Source organism: Giraffa tippelskirchi, chromosome 8, assembly GCF_054371585.1.
Source record: "Giraffa tippelskirchi isolate mGirTip1 chromosome 8, T2T-mGirTip1v1.2.pri, whole genome shotgun sequence".
Lineage (NCBI taxonomy): Eukaryota > Metazoa > Chordata > Mammalia > Artiodactyla > Giraffidae > Giraffa > Giraffa tippelskirchi.
In genome coordinates this window covers 129,056,409-129,075,300 of record NC_137282.1, presented here as the reverse complement: position 1 = coordinate 129,075,300, position 18,892 = coordinate 129,056,409, and the positions used below count along the sequence as shown (strand labels likewise).

The 18,892-nt window shown below is 39.5% G+C and overlaps 1 protein-coding gene across 4 annotated transcripts in view; it reads right to left on the bottom strand.

Annotated features, from left to right (window-relative positions):
- Positions 1–18,405, bottom strand: part of DNAH8 (dynein axonemal heavy chain 8) — a 326,388-nt gene extending 307,983 nt beyond the window's left edge. For 2 of the 4 annotated variants that reach the window (XM_081523218.1, XM_081523222.1), the window contains exons 1-3: positions 17,917–18,160; positions 456–923; positions 212–346 (exon numbers count right to left, since the gene is read on the bottom strand). In XM_081523218.1, coding sequence (XP_081379344.1) covers positions 212–346; positions 456–878 — 558 coding nt within the window. In that variant the 5' untranslated portion in view covers positions 879–923; positions 17,917–18,160. Of the gene's footprint in view, positions 1–211; positions 347–455; positions 924–15,530; positions 15,558–17,916; positions 18,161–18,315 lie in introns of those variants that run through there. The other 2 variants (XM_081523221.1, XM_081523219.1) reach the window with 2 other exon arrangements.
- Between the last annotated feature and the right edge of the window lie 487 nt (positions 18,406–18,892).

The following is an 18,892-nucleotide window of genomic DNA, read 5'->3' as shown; positions in this document are numbered from 1 at the left end:
CTTCCTTCGTTCCTTCCTTCCTTCACACTAGTAGGCCAAACTAGAAATATCATCCAGTTGGCTATAATTACATAAAATAAAGCTACCTCTCTAATCAAGTAAATCCCAACCGCCTCTTTCTAAATGATTTGTTGTTCAGAATGATCCATGCTTCTTAAATCAATCACTCCTTGAAAAGCTGCTAAAAGAGAGTGATAAGACTCAAACTTACAGATGGGCAATCCAAAATTAATTCTTCAACAGTTACTATGTCCAGGCCAAGCTTTTCTGACAGAATTTCAAATATATATTTGTAGGAAGGGTCAATTTTCATTTTTCGGTTTTCTCTTGCATCTCTATATCTTGCCTAAAGAATGAAAACCACAGGTTAAAAAAAAAATTGCAATTATGAAGAAAGATCATCAAAACGTTTCATTTGAGATCAAAGTGACACATATGAAAAACGTAAGCAAAACCTGTCTCTCTTTTAGCGTTTCCTGTAGATTTGGAAGGCCGCTCATGCTTCGGCGATACTTGGACGATCTGCGGGAAGACTGAGAGAGCGCGTCAGAAAGCATTGACTGGGCCATTCGCGGCGCAGGCCTGGGTCGCACCCTGCCCGGTTCCAGCTCATCATCGTCTGGCATAACTATCCTTTCATCAGAAGGAAGGAGATTCAAATAATCACTTAAAGAGGTAGTAGGGGCTTTCTCGGAAAGAGACCCTGTATCTCCCTCAGACAGCTCTTCGAGAAGGGCTGGGGCCTCCTCGCTGGAAGGGGGAGGAGTCTCTTCTTCTGGAGGGGGCGGAGCCTCTTCTGAACCAGGAGGGGCTGGTTCTCCGGAAGAGGGAGGGGCTTCTTCTTCCGGGGCGGGTGGGTCGCCTTCCTCAGCGCTCATGTTACCCAGTCCTTCCACCAGCAGAGCACCTTAAAACTTCAAAACCTAGGATGATAAAAGGTTTCCTTTTAAAACTACTCAATAAGTTGAGCGCAATATGTTAATTTATTACTACCCTTGAAGCTAGACAGGTGAACAAAATTATGTATTTCTCCCTACTGCATTATCTAAAGAAACTAAGTTTATGGGGCTAGAGAGAGAATTTTTTTAAGTGAGATAGCACACACACACACACACAGACACACACACACACACACACACATCCCTCTAGGGGCTTTTTCAAACTGTAAGTGCTGCTTCTGATCATGATGTGGCCCTAGGGGACATACCCCATTCCCAGTGGAATAGGAGGGAAAAAAATCAAACATAGGACAATAATCAAGTCTCCACCAAAATAAACAGGCATTCGGGATATGGCTAAGATTCTTACTCTCACAGAATAAGAGTAAATAATTGAAGAGCAAAAGAACAGATTACAAAGCAGCTACTTCAAAAGAAGATAAAGAAGCTTTCTAGTGAGAAATTCTGAAGTCACTGGTGCAGACCTGGCCTAAGCAAGACGGTGCTTCATATGAAGGGACACCAGCAGCCCTTCAACAGACACAGAGATAACCTATAATCTGCACCCGACATCTGCCCTCTCCAGGTTTTCCAAAGCACCCATAAACAGCTGAAATTTTCTTTGATATACTACTTTGGCCTATTCCAGAACGGATAGACCCACACTGACCTTTCAGCTGCCAGCTAACCTGTTGACCCACCCACATCCAAGATGTACAAACAAGAACTCAAATTCTCTGAAGTTTTTGCTTAATCTCTCTATCTCCTCTCTTATAGATCCTGGTTTTTGTCTTTGATCTTTGGCCACAGTCTAAGGTCTGGGCTTCCCTAGTGCCCCAGACAGTTAAGAATCTGCTTGCAATGCAGGAGACCAGGGATCCATCCCTGGGTTAGGAAGATCCCCTGAAGAAGGGAATGGCAACCCACTCCAATATTCCTACCTGGGAAATCCTATGGAGAGAGGAGCCTGGCAGGCTACAGACCATGGGGTCACAGAGAGTCTGACACAACTGAGTGACTAACACACACACACACACACACACACACACACACACACACACACACAATCTAAGGTCTAGCTTCTTCATACTAGAGGAAATTCACTTAGGCAGTGACTACTTAGATGTCTGTGAAATACTATTGGACACAACAAAGATATACAATACCCAGGGATTGTGTGTGCATTACATTCTCACACTTGAAACTGGCCTATAGGAGTCAGCTCTGCTATCTATAATACGTCAAGATCAAGTATGATGATACATACTAGTGAAGTCATATCAACTACCTGTCACTCTGTTTAAATCTGTGCTTTTGAATTCTACAAAATAATTCACTTTACTTGTAAGAGAACCATGCCTTCTCTCAAAGGGTATCAACAGGTATTGTTGTCTAGTTTCTGAAATCAAAGCAAAATTTAATTTCAGTAAATGGTAAAATATGTGTACTGATTGAGTTCAGTGGGGCTGGAGAGCATCTCTATAGGCAATCAGTGCTCTTTCTAGAGACACACAGTAATTTAAGCCAGTATAGAGATACCATTATGTAAGCCATGAAAGAAACACTAAAATTGAAACATATTTTGCTTAAGAAACCAAGGAAGGATTCAATAAATCTTAATGAGGTTCCCATCTAAAAATTACTACTATTTCTTAAGTGTTTGCATAGATTAAATTTTCAGAAATTTTTATTATTTAAAGATTCCAGATAGTTAAGTTTCATGACACATAATTTTAGAACTAGAAAATAAAAATCATCTAGTTAGAAATCATCTAGTTTAATTTTTCCTTTTTACTGATAATGAAACTAAGATCCAGAGAAGTTACAGGTCTTATCCAATTACACAACCAAGAATGATCTTTCTAATGAGGGAAGTAAACACATCAACATTTATAATTTCACTAGAACCAGCCAAAGTGTGCACAAAAATCTGTAGTGTCAAAAGAGAAAGTGCAGGAGGAAAATCTCTAAGAAAGAGCTATCATTTAAGACAAGTCTTGGTAGGATACATATGAGTTCCATGCAGAAGACTGGCATTGTAGTCATTGAGCCACTAAGTCATGTCAGACTCTTTTGCGACTGTAACTCGCCAGGCTCCTCTGTCCATGGGATTATCCAGACAAGAATACTGGAGTGGGGTGCCATTTCCTTCTCCACGGCATCTTCTTGACCCACGAATTGAATTTGAGTCTCCTGCTTGGCAGGCGGAGTCTTTACCACTGAGCCACCAGGGAAGCCCAGAGAAGACTGGGGAAGTAATATTAATTGCCAGCAAGTAAATGCCAGTTTCTGTGCTTGCTGAGACATAGAACTGTGGTTGATAAATATATATGGAGAGAGAATGTAAATAATATGAATTTTTAATACACTTAATATATTTAATACTCAATATATATATTTGATGAAAATTGACATTATAATAATCATAGTCTAGACATAAAAAATGGAGTTGGGCTGACATTGAGGACCTGGTCTCAGACACATCCCCACACCACTGAGAACTTGAATTTTCTCTGAATTGTATCAAAGTGAAGAACACCACCAACCATTTTCAAAACAGTACCTGCTGGCAGCTGCAACCTTATAGTCTCAAGGTTTCCCGTTGTACTTAACTATGCAACCATTTCAGTTCAGTTCAGTCACTCAGTCGTGTCCGACTCTTTGCGACCCCATGAATCGCAGTACACCAGGCCTCTCTGTCCATCACCAACTCCCGGAGTTTACCCAAACTCATGTCCATCGAGTCAGTGATGCCATCCAACCATCTCATCCTCTGTCGTCCCCTTCTCCTCCTGCCCCCAATCCTTCCCAGCATCAGGGTCTTTTCCAATGAGTCAACTCTTCACATGAGGTGGCCAAAGTATTGGAGTTTCAGCTTCAACATCAGTCCTTCCAATGAACACCCAGGACTGATCTCCTTTAGGATGGACTGGTTGGATCTTCTTGTAGTCCAAGGGACTCTCAAGAGTCTTCTCCAACACCACAGTTCAAAAGCATCAATTCTTCGGCGCTCTTCACCGTCTTCGGCCTTCTTCACCGTCCAACTCTCACATCCATACATGACTACTGGAAAAACCATAGCCTTGACTAGATGGACCTTTGTTGGCAGAGTAATGTCTGCCTCTGCTTTTCAATATGCTATCTAGGTTGGTCATAACCTTCCTTCCAAGGAGTAAGCGTCTTTTAATTTCATGGCTGCAATCACCATCAGCAGTGATTTTGGAGCCCCAAAAAATAAAGTCTGACACTGTTTCCCCATTTATTTCCCATGAACCATTTCATATCCCAACAAATCCTTACTTAACAAGCACCCTTACTTCTTGCCAGTTCCAACTATTATTCTTCATAAACCATTCACGTAATTTAACTGTAAACTTGTGATTTTTGCCTTTTTAAGTCTCCTTCATTTTGGAGTCCTGCATAACACAATTCAAGTGCTTTTTGAATCTGTGTCTCTCAGTTTGCAGTCCTAACAAACTCCAAATAAACACCTTTTAATTTCAACCAGGTCTCTGTTTCTCAAATTTTGGTTAATATAGCATCTCTGTGTGTGTGTGCGTGTGTCTACCTACACATATGTAGATATAAACCGTGCATGCATGCATGCTAAGCAGCTTCAGTCATGTCCTACTATTTGCAATCCTATGGACCATAGCCTGCCAGGCTCCTCTGTCCATGGGATTCTCTGGCAAGAATATTGGAGTGGGTTGCAATGCCCTCCTCCAGGGGATCTTCTCGACCCACAGTTCAAACCCAAGTCTCTTGCATCTTCTGCATTGGCAGGTGAGTTCTTTAACCACTAGCACCACCTGGGAAGCCCCATACATAGCACAGTCATACATATTTTGAACATTTTTTTCTAACACTAGTAAACTCAATTTATTTCAGTCTTTCAACACTTATTTTCTGCTAAGATGATAGGTTTAACTTCTTTTTTAAAAAGAATGACCGGGGAGAACAAGATGGAGGAGGACTAGGTGGACATGGAGTACATCTCTCTCCATGGATACATCAGGAATACACCTTCAGACACAGAAGTGCATGCAGAACACCAGCCGAGAGTGGACAGGAGTACCTGACTGGCAGAAAAGAATATATAGACCCACGCAAAACTCGGTAGGATGAAAGAATTAGGGAGAAAACCAGGAGTGTTAGTAGGACTGGACCTGCCCACAAAGGGTAGAGGAACTGAATCAGGGGTTCCATCCCCACAATGGGACAATTGTCTGAGTCAGAGGAGAAACATTTAAGGCTGAGACTGAAACAGCTGATCTGTGGCAGCCTAAATGGAATGAGAATCAGACAGTCCTTGCCGCTATCATACATACCCCAGACAGGGACACAGATCCCCTGCAAGGTGTAGCATCTGGGAGCTGGAGTTGAGGGATTGTGGAGCAATACCAGGGTGAGGGCTGCCGTTGACAGCTGAGAGACAGATAGAGGGGATGTGAGGGAGGAGATTGTGGTGGGAAATGCCTGTGGAGAAAAGCCAGGCAGCCATGGAAGCTAGGCAATATTACTGAGTCACGCATAGCGGGTGGAGCCATTACCATAGCCTCTCTCCCCCAACACGTCCGCCTTGGCAGCTTAACAATAGAGAGGCTGGCCCATCAAATGCCTGACGCACTGAACTACAGATCCAGACCCCACCCAGGGTGCCCCTTTAAGTGCCTGATGCGCCCGCCGATCTACAGAGTAGGACCCAGCCAGCAGGGCCCTCTATGTGCCTGACATGTGGGACAACAGAGAAGGAGCCCAGGCAAGGGAGCTTGCTAAGTGCCTGAAAGGTCAGAGCTACAGAGAAAGACTGGCCAAAGAAGCCTTCAGACTGCCAGCTACAAGAGGCTCTGATAGGGCCATAACCCCTGTGGTGGAGGCAGTCCATGTCCCTGCACACTTGGTGCTGCCAGGGTCCCCGCAAGCCAAGCAGCTGCGCCACTTTCACACTCAAATCTCACTGGGGCAGAGAGTGCCCCACCACATGATCAACTGCCACAGGCGAAAAAAGTCTTGCTTCTATGCATGCAGGGTCACTTCAATTATGTCCGACTCTTTGCGATCCTGTAGACTGTGGTCTGCTAGGCCTCTCTGTCAGGGAAAGGGGTTCTTCAGGCAAGAATACTGGAGTTTATTGGCCAATACTGGTTGCCATACCCTTCTAGAGCACTGTATTTCCTGCTGCCCAAGCCACCAACTCCCCTGAGTACCTGGTGCCGCCAGAACCCCTGGAACCCAAGCAGTTGCACCACCTCCACACCTGGACCTCACAGGGGCAGACCCAAGTCCTCCAGGGCAGCCTCAGGAGCAAACCCCAGTGGACAACCCACATGCAGAGATGGAAATAAAACCAGTTGAAACCCAGGGGCAGTGTGGCTAAGGAAGAAGACCCAAAACCTTCCCACCAGCCATACAAGCTGCAGATTAAATCCACACAGTCAACTAGGCAGACTCTGTGTCTATGGAATATATAAAAGGTCATTGAGAGCTCCCACAAAAGAAAATGCACTAGTTCTGATAGCTCTGGACACTGGAGGCAAGAACACACAGGAGTAGGACCAGATTAGAGTCTGAGCTTCCCCCACAGCAGGTCCAGAGATCAGCACAGTGCTGGAGGGCATCCTAGGCAGGTAAGGTGGACTGTGACTACCAGCAAAGGAAAGGGCTCTGACAGCAGTGACTCAAGAAAAACATTTATTATTCTTATGTCTTGACTTGTTCTGTAGATTCTTTTGGATTTTTTTTCTTTATTTCCCCCTCTGTTGTAGTTGTCAGTTTTATTGGCACTATGAAGTCCAATTAAACTTTTGAGCTTTTTTTCCCTTTTATTCTCAGTCACATTTTTTATTGTTGTCATCAACCCCTGCCTCTATGTTGGGCTTTTGCAATTCTGGGGAGTTTTCCTTTTTTTTTTTCCCTCTCTTTTTTTAATTTTAATTTTTAATTTTTTAAACCTATTATTATTTTTTCTACATTTATTCCTTTGTTTGCTTTTCCTACTGTTCTTTTCCCCTTGCACTTAATCTTTAATGTATATAAACCTTTTTCATCTACCTCTATTTAACTTTACATATCTATTCTTTCTTTTCTTTCTTTCCTTTCCTCTCAGCATATTTGTTAGTTTTATTTTCATTGCTTTATTCTCCAATTGGCACCTTACTTTACTTTTGTTTTCTAGTTTGTGCTGTAGTTAGGTTTGTTCTGGTAGATATAATTTTTGGTTTCCTTTGTTTTCTGAATCAATTGATTGTACTTTATTTTTGTTGGACTGTTTTGATTTTGCTAATGGGTATATATGTGTATGTTCAGTCACACTTTTTATTGTTGTTATAAATCTCTGCCTCTAGTTGGGCTTTTGCAGTTCTATGGAGTTTTTTTCTTTTTTTCCTTTCTTCTTCTGCTTTTTTTCTCTTCTCGTTTTTATAATTTTAACTTTTAATTTTTTTAAACCTATTATATTTTTTCTACATTTATTCCTTTGTTTGCCTTTCCTACTGTTCTTTTCCCCTTGCAGTTAATATTTAATGTAGATAAACCTTCTTCCCCTACCTCCTATTTAACTTTGCATATATATTCTTTCTTTCTTTCCTTTCCTCTCAACATATTTGTTAGTTTTGTTTTCAATGCTTTATTCCCCAGTTGGCACCTTGCTTTAGTTTTGTTTTCCACTTTGTGCTTTGGTTAGTTTTGTTCTTAACTGGTAAACATAATTTTTGATTTCCTTTGTTCACTGGGTCAATCTATTATACTTTACTTGTGTTGGACTGTTTTGACTTTGCTCACAGGTATATATGTATATCTGTATATTCCATTATTTTAATTATTATCTGCTTGATTTTGTAACTGCCATTTGTTTGGGGTTCATTTTTGGTTTCTCATTTTTGGATATTTGTTTTAACCTCACTTAATGCCATAACAAACCACTTGCAGAATCTTCATTCCTGACCAGAGATCAAGCCCTGAGCCTTTGGAGTGGGAGCATTGACCACAAGATCCTAGACTACCAGAGAACTAACTCTAGGGAGTATCAAACAGTGAGAACTCACACAAATGAAACCACTTGAATACACCACGAGGCATCACCCAACCAATAGTAGCACCCTGTGCAGGACGCCTCATCTAAACAAGAAGCAAAACAAAAATACAGACCCAATCATCAGCAGACAAGATTACCACCTCACTCAGCCTTACATATCAGAGGAAAAACAAACAAACAAAATCTCAGCACAAATCTCACTCTATAAGCTTACACAAACCACTGGACCAACCTTAGGAGGGCAGAAACCAAAAGGAAGAAATAACTTAATCTTGAAGCCTGGGAAAAGGAGACCTCAAACACAATAAGTTAAAAAAAAATAATAATGAAAAGGCAGAGAAATACTACACAAATGAAGGAACAAACTAGAAACGGAGAAGTCCAAATAAATGAAGAGGAAATAGGCAAACTACTTGAAAAAGAATTCAAAATTATGATAGTAAAGATGGTCAAAAACCTTGAAAACAAAATGGAGAAAATGCAAGAATCAATTAACAAAAACCTAGAAGAATTAAAGAATAAACATACAGAGACAAACAACACAATTACCGAAATTAAAAATACTCTAGAAGAAATCAATAGCAGAATATCTGAAGCAGAAGAATGAATCAGTGAGCTGGAAGATAAAATGGTGGAAATAACTTCCAAAGAGCAAGATAAAGTATAAAGAATGAAAAGAACTGAGGATAGTCTCAGAGACCTCTGGGATAATATCAAATGCACCAACATTTGAATTATAGGGGTCCCAGAAGAAGAAGAGAAAAATAAAGGGTTTGAGAAAATTTATGAAGAGATTATAGTTGAAAATTTCCTCAACACGGAAAAGGAAATAATCTATCAAGTCCAAGAGGCACAAAGAGTCCCATACAGGATAAACCTGAGGAGAAACACAGGAAGACACATACTACTCAAACTAACAAAGACTAAACACAAATAATATTAAAAGCAGCAAGGGAGAGGCAACAAGTAACATACAAGGGAAACCCCATATGTTTAACAGCTTATCTTTCAGCAGAAACTCTGCAAGCAGAAGGGAATGGTGGGGTATATTTAAAGTACTGAAAGGGAAAAATCTACAACCAAGATTACTGTACCCAGCAAGGATCTCATTCAAAATTGATGGAGAAATAAAAAGATTTTCAGACAAGCAAAAGTTAAGAGAATTCAGAACCACCAAACCCGCTTTACAACAAATGTTAAAGGGACTTATATAGTCAAGAAATACAAGAGAAGAAAAAAGATCCGCAAAATCAACCCCAAACAGTTAAGAAAATGGCAATAGGAACATATATATCAATAATTACTTTAAATGTAAATGGATGAAATGCTGCAACCAAAAGACATAGACTGGCTGAATGGATACAAACATAAGACCCACATATATGCTGTTTGCAAGAAATCCACTTCAGACCTAAAGGCACATATAGACTGAAAGTGAGAGGGTGGAAAAATACATTCCATGCAAATAGGAAGCAAAAGAAAGCTGGAGTAACAATCCTCATATCAGACAAAATAGACCTTAAAATAAAGAAGATCACAAGAGATAAGGAAGGACACTACATAATGATCAAGGGTTCAATCCAAGAGGAAGACATAACAATTGTAAATATAGTCAAGGCTATGGTTTTTCCAGTAGTCATGTATGGACGTGAGAGTTGGACTGCGAAGAAAGCTGAGCACTGAAGATTGATGCTTTTAAACTGTGGTGTTGGAGAAGACTCTTGAGAGTTCCTTGGACTGCAAGGAGATCCAATCAGTCCATCCTAAAGAAGATCAGTCCTGGGTGTTCATTGGAAGGACTGATGTTGAAGCTGAAACTCCAATAATTTGGCCACCTCATGCAAAGAGTTGACTCACTGGAAGAGACCCTGATGCTGGGAAGTATTGGGGGCAGGAGAAGGGGACAACAGAGGATGAGATGGCTGGATGGCATCACCGACTCGATGGACATGAGTTTGGGTAAACTCTGGGAGTTGGTGATGGACAGGGAGGCCTGGTGTGCTGCGATTCATGGGGTCGCAAAGAGTCAGACACGACTGAGCGACTGAACTAACTGATGCTCCCAACATAGGAGCACCTCAATACATACGACAAACACAAACAGACATAAAAGGAGAAACTGACAGTAAGACAGTAACAGTAGGAGACTTTAACACCCCACTCACACCAATGGACAGACCATCAAAACAGAAAATTAATAAGGAAACACAAGTTTTAAATGCTACATTAGATGAGATGGATCTCATTGATATCTTCAGAACATTCCATCCAAACGCAGAAGAATACACCTTCTTCTCAAGTGCACATGGAACATTCTCCAGGATAGACCACATCCTGGGTCACAAATCAAACCTCCGTAAATTTAAGAAAACTGAAATCATATCAGCATCTTCTCTGACCACAACGCTATGAGACTAGATATCATTTACAAGAAAAAAACTGTAAGAAACACAAATACATGGAGATTAAACAACATGTTTCTAAATAACAACAGGTTACTGAAGAAATCAAAGAGGAAATCAAAAAATTTCTAGAAACAGATGACAATGAAAACACGACAACTCAAAACCTATGGGATGCAGCAAAAGCAGTTCTAAGAGGGAAGTTTACAGAAATACAATCCTACCTCAAGAAACAAGAAAAACATCAAATAGACAACCTAACTTTACACCTAAAACAAATGGAAAAAGAACAAAAAAAAATAGTAGAAGAAAATAAATCATAAAGATCTGAGCAGAAATACGTGAAAAAGAAATGAAAGAAATAACAGTAAAAATTAATAAAGCTAAAAGCTGGTTGTTTGAGAAGATAAAATTGATAAACCTTTAGCCAGACTCATCAAGAACAAAAGAGAGAAGAATCAAATCAACAAAATTAGAAATGAAAAAGGAGAAGTTACAACAGACAATGCAGAAATACAAAGGATTATAAGAGACTTTTATGAACAACTTTATGGCAATAAAATGGACAACCTGGAAGAAATGGACAGATTCTTAAATAAGTTCAATCTTCCAAGACTGAACCAGGAAGAAACAGATATTATGAACAACCCAATTACAAGCACTGAAATTGAAGCTATGATCAAAAATCTGCCAAAAAACAAAAGCCCAGGACCAGATGGCTTCACTGGAGAATTCTAACAAACATTTAGAGAAGAACTAATGCCTATCCTTCTAAAACTCTTTCAAAAAATTGCAGAGGAAGGAACACTTCCAAACTTATTCTACGAGGCCACCATCACCCTGATACCAAAACCAGACAAAGACAACACAAAAAAAGAAAACTACAGGCCAATATCACTGATGAACATAGATGAAAAAATCCTCGACAAAATTTTAGCAAACAGAATTCAGCAACACATCAAAAAGCTCATAAACCATGATCAAGTTGGGTTTATTCCAGGGAGCAAGGATTCTTCAATATATGCAAATCAATCAACTGTGATATACTATATCAACAAAAACCATATGATCACCTCAATAAATGCAGAAAAAGCCTTTGACAAAATTCAGCACCCATTTATGATTAAAACTCTTCTGTACACAGAAAATTATAAGACACTGATGAAAGTAATCAAAGATGACATAAACAGATGGAGAGATAGTCCATGTTCCTGGGTAGGAAGAATCAATATTGTGAAAATGACTATACTACCAAATACAATCTACAGATTCAATGTCATCCCTATCAAATTACCAAAGGTATTTTTCACAGAACTAGAACAAAAAATTTCACAATTCAGATGGAAACACAAAAGACCTCAAATAGCCAAAGCAGTCTTAAGAAAGAATAATGGAGCTGAAGGAATCAACCTTCCTGACTTCAGATTATACTACAAAGCTACAGTCATCAAGACAGTATGGTACTGGCACAAAAACAGAAATACAGGCCAATGGAACAAGATAGAAAGCCCAGAAATAAACCCATGCACCTATAGGTACCTTATTTTTTTCAAAGGAGGCAAGCATATACAAAGGCGCAAAGACAGCCTCTTCAATAAATGATGTTGGGAAAACTGGACAGCTACATGTAAAAGAATGAAATTAAAACACTTCCTGACACCATACACAAAGATAAACTCAAAATGGATTAAAGACCTAAATGTAAGACCAGAAACTATAAAACTCTTGGAGGAAAACAAAGACAGAACACTTGATGACATAAATCAAAGCAAGATCCTCTATGGCGCACCTCCTGGAGTAACAGAAATAAGATAAAGTAAACAAGTGGGACCTGATTAAACTTAAAAGCTTTTGCACAGCAAAGGAAACTATAAGTGAGGTGAAAAGACAACCCTCAGAATGAGAGAAAATACTAGCAAATAAAACAACTGACAAAGGATTAATTTCCAAAATATACAAGCAGCTCATACAACTCAATGCCAGAAAAACAAACAACCTAATCAAAAAGTGGGAAAAAGATGTAAACAGACATTTATCCAAAGAAGACATACAGATGGCTAACAAACACATAAAAATATGTTCAACATCGCTCATTATTAGAGAAATGCAAATCAAAATTACAATGAGATATCATCTCACATTGGTCAGAATGGCCATCATCAAAAAGTCTACAAACAATAAATGCTGGAGAGGGTGTGGAGAAAAGGAAACACTCTTGCACTGTTGGTGGGAATGTAAATTGATACAGCCACTATGGAAGACAGTATGGAGATTCCTTAAAAAAAACTAGCAATAAAACCACCATATGATCCAGCAATCCCATTCCTAGGCGTATACCCTGAGGAAACCAAAATTGAAAAAGACACATGTATCCCATTGTTCACTGCAGCACTATTTACAATAGCTAGAACATGGAAGCAACCTAGATGTCCATCAACAGATGAATGGATAAAGAAGTTGTGGTACATAAACACAATGAAATGTTACTCAGCCGTAAAAAGGAACGCAATTGAGTCAGTTCTAATGACGTGGATAAACCTAGAATCTATTATACAGAGTGAAGTGAGTCAGAAAGAGATAAATATCATATTCTAACACACATATACAGAATCTAGAAAAATGGCACTGAAGAATTTATTTACAGGGCAGCAGTGGAGAAACAGACATAGATAATAGACTTATGGACATGGGGAGAGGGGAGGAGAGGGTGAGATGTATGAAAAGAGTAACATGGAAACTTACATTACCATATGTAAAATAGATAGCCAATGGGAATTTGCTGTATGGCTCAGGAAAGTCAACAGGGGCTCTGTATCAACCTAAAGGGATGGGATGGGGAGGGAGGGAGGTTCAAAAGGGAGGGGATATATGTATACCTATGGCTGATTCATGTTGAGGTTTGACAGAAAACAACAAAATTCTGTAAAGCAATTATCCTTCAATAAAAAAAATAAATTAAAAAGAAAAAAAATGAATAAAGACCTCATAATAGGCAAAGGTTAAAAATAAAAATAAAAAATAAATAAATGACCATTTCTGAAGGGAGTTTAAAATAGTACAACCTCCATGGGAAAAACAGTTTGGCAGTTCTTCAAAATCCAAATATAGAATTACCATATGACCCAGTAACTCCACTCCTTGGTGGAATTCTACTAGTAATTCTACCCAAGAGAATAACATATGTGCACACAAAAAATTGTACACAAATGTTCACAGAAGCATTATTCATAATAGCCAAAAAGTTAAAACAATCCAAATGTTTGATCAGATGATGAATGGATAAACAAAATGTCATACAGTAATATACTAAAATATTATTCAGGAAAGAAAGAAAGAAGGACTTTATATGCTGCAACGTAGATGAACCTTGAAAGCATCACACTAAGTGAAAGAAGCCAGACACAAAAGGCCACATTTTGTTTGAGTCTATTTACATAAAATATAAATATAAAAGAATATCTAGAAAAGGCAAACCCATAGAGACTAAGTAGATAAGCGGTTGCCAGGAGGTGAGGGAAAGAATTGAAACTAACTGCTAACAGGCATGAGTTTTTCTTAATGGGTGATAGAAATGTTCTGGAATTATATAGTGGCTATGGCAGCACAAATCAGTGAATATAATAAAAACTACTGAAGAGTACATTTTAACCTAGTGAACTTTATCTTACATGAAGTATATCTCAATTTTAAAATGTTATTAATATTTTAAAAAGAAAAGTAAACAAGATAAGCACTGCACTAAAAAATGACCAATTTTTGTTGACAGTTTATCAAGAGGTCTTAGTTTGTAAAAATCCTCCTCAAACCTACAAAGGAGAAAAAAAAGCATTTTGATACTAGATACAAGAGAAAGGTAAAAATACTAGAGAAAGATAAAAGAACCAGTATAGGTATTGAGGAACTACATCATCTGCAGGCACCAGCTTTGCCCCCTTGCTCACCTATTTGCAATCTTGCAATGAAAGGATATTAAACACTAAAAACGCTTAAGTTAGTCCTGAACGCCACCAGTTAGGTTAAACAATATCTATAACTAAGGGTCAGGCTAAATCAATAGGCTTAGAGAAGGAAAACTGAAAGCAAATAAAAAGAAAAGAAAGCTGAGAGGAAGACAAATAGTGTGCAAAGAAAACAACAGCAACAAAAAAACACCCCAAATCTTCTCTCTCCTTTTCTGTGCCACAGCTACAGCTGCCATTCAAAGTGATGTGAGTAACTAAACCATGGCCAGGGCTATGATATTCACTATTGGACAGAAAACAAGACAAGACTCTTGTCCTCCAAAATTCACAATCTTATTGGGGAGATAAAGTAGTCTTTGCAAATCAACCAACAGTGTAAATTTGTGACATTCTACTGGAAAAGGAAATTAGAAAAGGAAAAAACTATGGTGGAAAAAATAGACAAAAACAATGTCATGCAGGATTTGGACGTTAAGTTGGCCTTGAAGGAGAAGGATTCAGTTAGAAGCAAAAAGCAAAAAATCTAGAGAAAGAAGTAAAATGATAAAAACCTAGAGGGGTAGGACAGGGAGTCTGTGGGAAGGAGGCTCAAGAGAAAAGGGACATATGTATACATATAGCTGATTCACTTTGTTGAACAGCAGAAACTAACACAACATTGTAAAGCAATTATACTTTAATAATAAAAAGACATAAATTCATGTTGATGTACGGCAGAAAGCATCACAATATTGTAAGTATCCTCCAATTAATAACAAAATTTTAAAATTTTTTAAAAAGAAGCTACAAAAAAAAAAGAGTAAAAAGTATGAAGAGGTCAGAGGGGGTGAATTTAGTTGGGAAAAAATGCTTAGAATAATGCCATATTGTATTTATTCTCCCGAAAGACCACAGATTGCAAGGACTCAGAATCAGTTAAATAAATAATAAAACGTGGTTTTTATACAAGCACCGATTCCTAATGTCAACATTTTACGGAACAGGCTCAGTTCTACTCAGAGCTTTTTTTCTAGCACTCTTAGAACATACTTGAAAATATCCTAATTAAAAATTCCCCTAGCTTATCATAAAATACACTGAAAGTAGTCACCATGAGTTACTCTGATCCTATGGTAATCTAATAAACATAGTCTGTAGCCTCAATTCAGGTAAACATTTAAATATAACATTTCCACCTCTGTGTGTGTCTCCTTACCTCAGTTTCCTTGGGATTTATGTGAAGCTGTTTAGGGAAGGAAAAAAAATATTATTTAAATTCTGAAACTTATTAGAATACTCCTCTCGGAATACATGTTTTATGTAAAGAGTTCAATTTGTTCTCTATGAATTGAGTGCTGGCATATCTATATTTCACGTTAAGGACAGGATAACCTCTTATTTTGTGAACATAAAGAGTGTTTATGGCCAGTAGTCTGTACACACTGACCATCAGGAAAGTGATAACAAGGAATTAATTACTATCATGACTGAGAAACAAGTAAATTCTAAATAATTTGTTATAGTTTACATTTTTAAAGAAAATCATATATGAGACACTCAAAGTAAATAAATAAATTACCACTGCCATTATGGGGAGATTTTGCTTAGGGAAGCTGTAGAGTTCTTGCTCTAATGAAATCATTTCAGTTGCTTTTCCTATGTGGTTGCCAAATGTCAAATCATATATGGTATGTAATGAACTCTAAATTAAAAATATCAGCTTTACCATTTCCAAAGACTGATGCAGTTATTTAATTGTAACCTAGAAAATGTACACACTGTTTTATATAGAATTCCTAAAAACTGCAGCAAAAATTTTAATAGATTACATAGTTGAAATAGAAAAAAAATTCAGTAAATATAAGTTAGCTTACTATATATACACATTCATATCTTTGTATATATACAACATGTTTGCAAAAGCAAAAAGAAGCAAGAAAACAAACACACTTCTTGGAAACAACCAAAATGTTCCTTAATAAAAGGACCCATTAATTGTACTGTAATACTCTATTCAATAAAGTTTTAATTTGACATTAGCAATAAAGATGAGGTAAAGCTACATATAAACATTCCAAATTCATTACATGGGAAAAATAAATTTTTTGAAGTATATGTATGCATAGGCATAATATTTCATCTATTCTAAGATGCTCACTTTAAGAAGGTTTAATTGGCAACCTTTTTTCCTTTCCTCACATTTTTTTCCTTTATGTTTTTATATATAGTATGGAATTTCCATTTATGTAGTTGCATAAAATTATAATCAGTAGTAGTTTGGATTTGATAAAAAATACATTAAAACTTTCTGGGAAAGACACACAATGAATTATGAACGATTACCTTGAGTGAGAAAGGCTGGATGAGAGAAGTAGAGGAAGAGTTGTGCTTTTCAATTTGATAACTTAATGGTTTTTTGAAAAGTACAATCCTGTATATTTTACTCGTGTTCTATGTGTCTGTATCATATACTATACCACAAATAATGTGTCTATTTTTCTCCTATATATCTTAAGACTTAAAATTTAAAACCTAAATTTCCTTCTAAATTTTAGGATTTAGCGCGACTACTTCTGCAGTGAAAGGGCAGGTCTTGACTCCAAGTAAAGACGCTTTGCCGGCTGTAAGTGCGCAGAGGGAGTGCAGAACAAACATCTTTTCATCTTCTCTTGCTCATCCTTCCTTGTCCTCCTCCCCAGACAACTTGCTGCCACACGCAATCATTCGAAATTCCCACCACCCCTTCTCTTTAAGTTCAATTCTGGAGGTTCACTGAATCTCCACAAAGGCATCCCTGGTCATTTCCAGGAGCAAGTCGCCATTTCAATCACACCCCTTTCTCTTGCGCGCATCTCTGTAACCCTATCCCTTCCCCATTACCAAGGGTCTCTGCGTGCTTGGTCGCTACGGCTACAGACACAACCGAGATGCCCCTCCAAAGAAAAGGGCACAACGGAAGAGGTGTGGGGGAGATGACAGACTGCTAAAAACGCACAGGGTGGTCAGTACGTCAGGAAAAAAGTGAAATGAACAAGAGAACTGAGACAGACTAGCAGGGAAAGAAACTTCTGGAAAAAACTTGACCGAGAAGATGACTCACTTGGATCTCTAGAGCCGTCAGTAAAGGACTGGAAAGAAAGTGAAAGACTCTCAGTCGTGTCGGACTCTTTGTGACCCCATGGGGGAGCCCGCCAGGCTCCTCTGTCCATGGAATTCTCCAGGCAAGAATACTTGAGTGGGTAGCCTGCTCCAGGGGATCTTCCCAGCCCAGGGACCAAACCCAGGTCTCCCGCATTGCGGGTGGATTCTTTACGAGTTGAGCCACCAGGAAGCCCAAGAATGCCCATCCCTTTCCAGGAACTTCCCGACCCAGGAATCTCACCGAGGTCTCCTGCATTGCAGGCGGATTGTTTACCAGCTGAGCCCCGAGGGAAACCCCAAAGGACGGGAAAAGGGGAGTATTCTAACAAGAAAGCAGGAAAGGCTCAGCTTGCTTGGGAAAAGTGTCAAATTTAGTGGTGAGATTTTCGTGCTGCAGAGGAGTGGGTAGGAGACGGGAGCAGAAGACAAGCCTGAAGGGATAGACATTTTGTTGGTCTTACTTTTGAATCCTTAAAAGCGGGCTGTGGAATCTCTCAGACGTCCGGCGGAAGATACTGGGATCGGCCAGGGCATGGGACTCAGCTGGGGGCTGTGGCGGGGTGGGAACCGGGGAGACTGGGAGGTGGGCGCAGAGGGGAGGCGAGTCGGGGAACCGGGTCTCCGCGCGTCCCTGAGGACGCCGCGCAGCTCAGCTCAGCTACGCCGGGAGCTGCTCCAGCTCGGCCTCCGCGGCCACCGAGGCTCGGCCGTTGGGAGCCCGAGGCCTGCTCGCTCCCCGGCGCCCGCGCGCGGTTCTGCCGGGCGCGGCTCCACGCGGGGCGCGGGGGGTCGTCGGGGCGGCGGGCGCAGGAGAAGGGCTTCCCCACCCCACCCCCACGAGCTCACAGGGGGACACTCACCGCGCGAGCCCGAGAACTTAAAACCTTGTTTAGGGGCTCTCCAGCTTCGGAGGGAGCAGCTGCCTAGAGATGGAATGTTTGGAGCGTGTGGAATATTTGGGAGGATTCCAAGGGCTTTGAGGGGATTGACAGCAAGTTTCTTTACGTTTTCTGAAGTTACTTCGTGTCTCACTAGAGAGCATTAAATGTTTTCTTTTGAATTTGTTTGCTCAGACACCTATGACTGGTAATACAGAGAATAGAAAGACAAGAAAACGGACTACTTTTCAAAGTTTACCGCGCCCCGACCCCACCGCCTTTTCTGGTTCATTTCTGCTTTTCCCGGTGAAGTGGCGTGATGGGTGTCCATTTTAATTAGGTGTTCAAGTCAATTTTTTAATATAGAGCAAATGGAGCTAAAATGAGCACTGGAAGATCTGTTAACTGAAACAAGTAAAATTAAATAACCCATGGTCTATGCAAATTAAGAAATACTGCAAGAGAAATATAAAAGAGTTAAAAAAGTTATTAGAATTTTTGTACCCAGAGATCATGACTCTTAATATACTGGCATATTTATTTCTAGTTTTATTTTCAT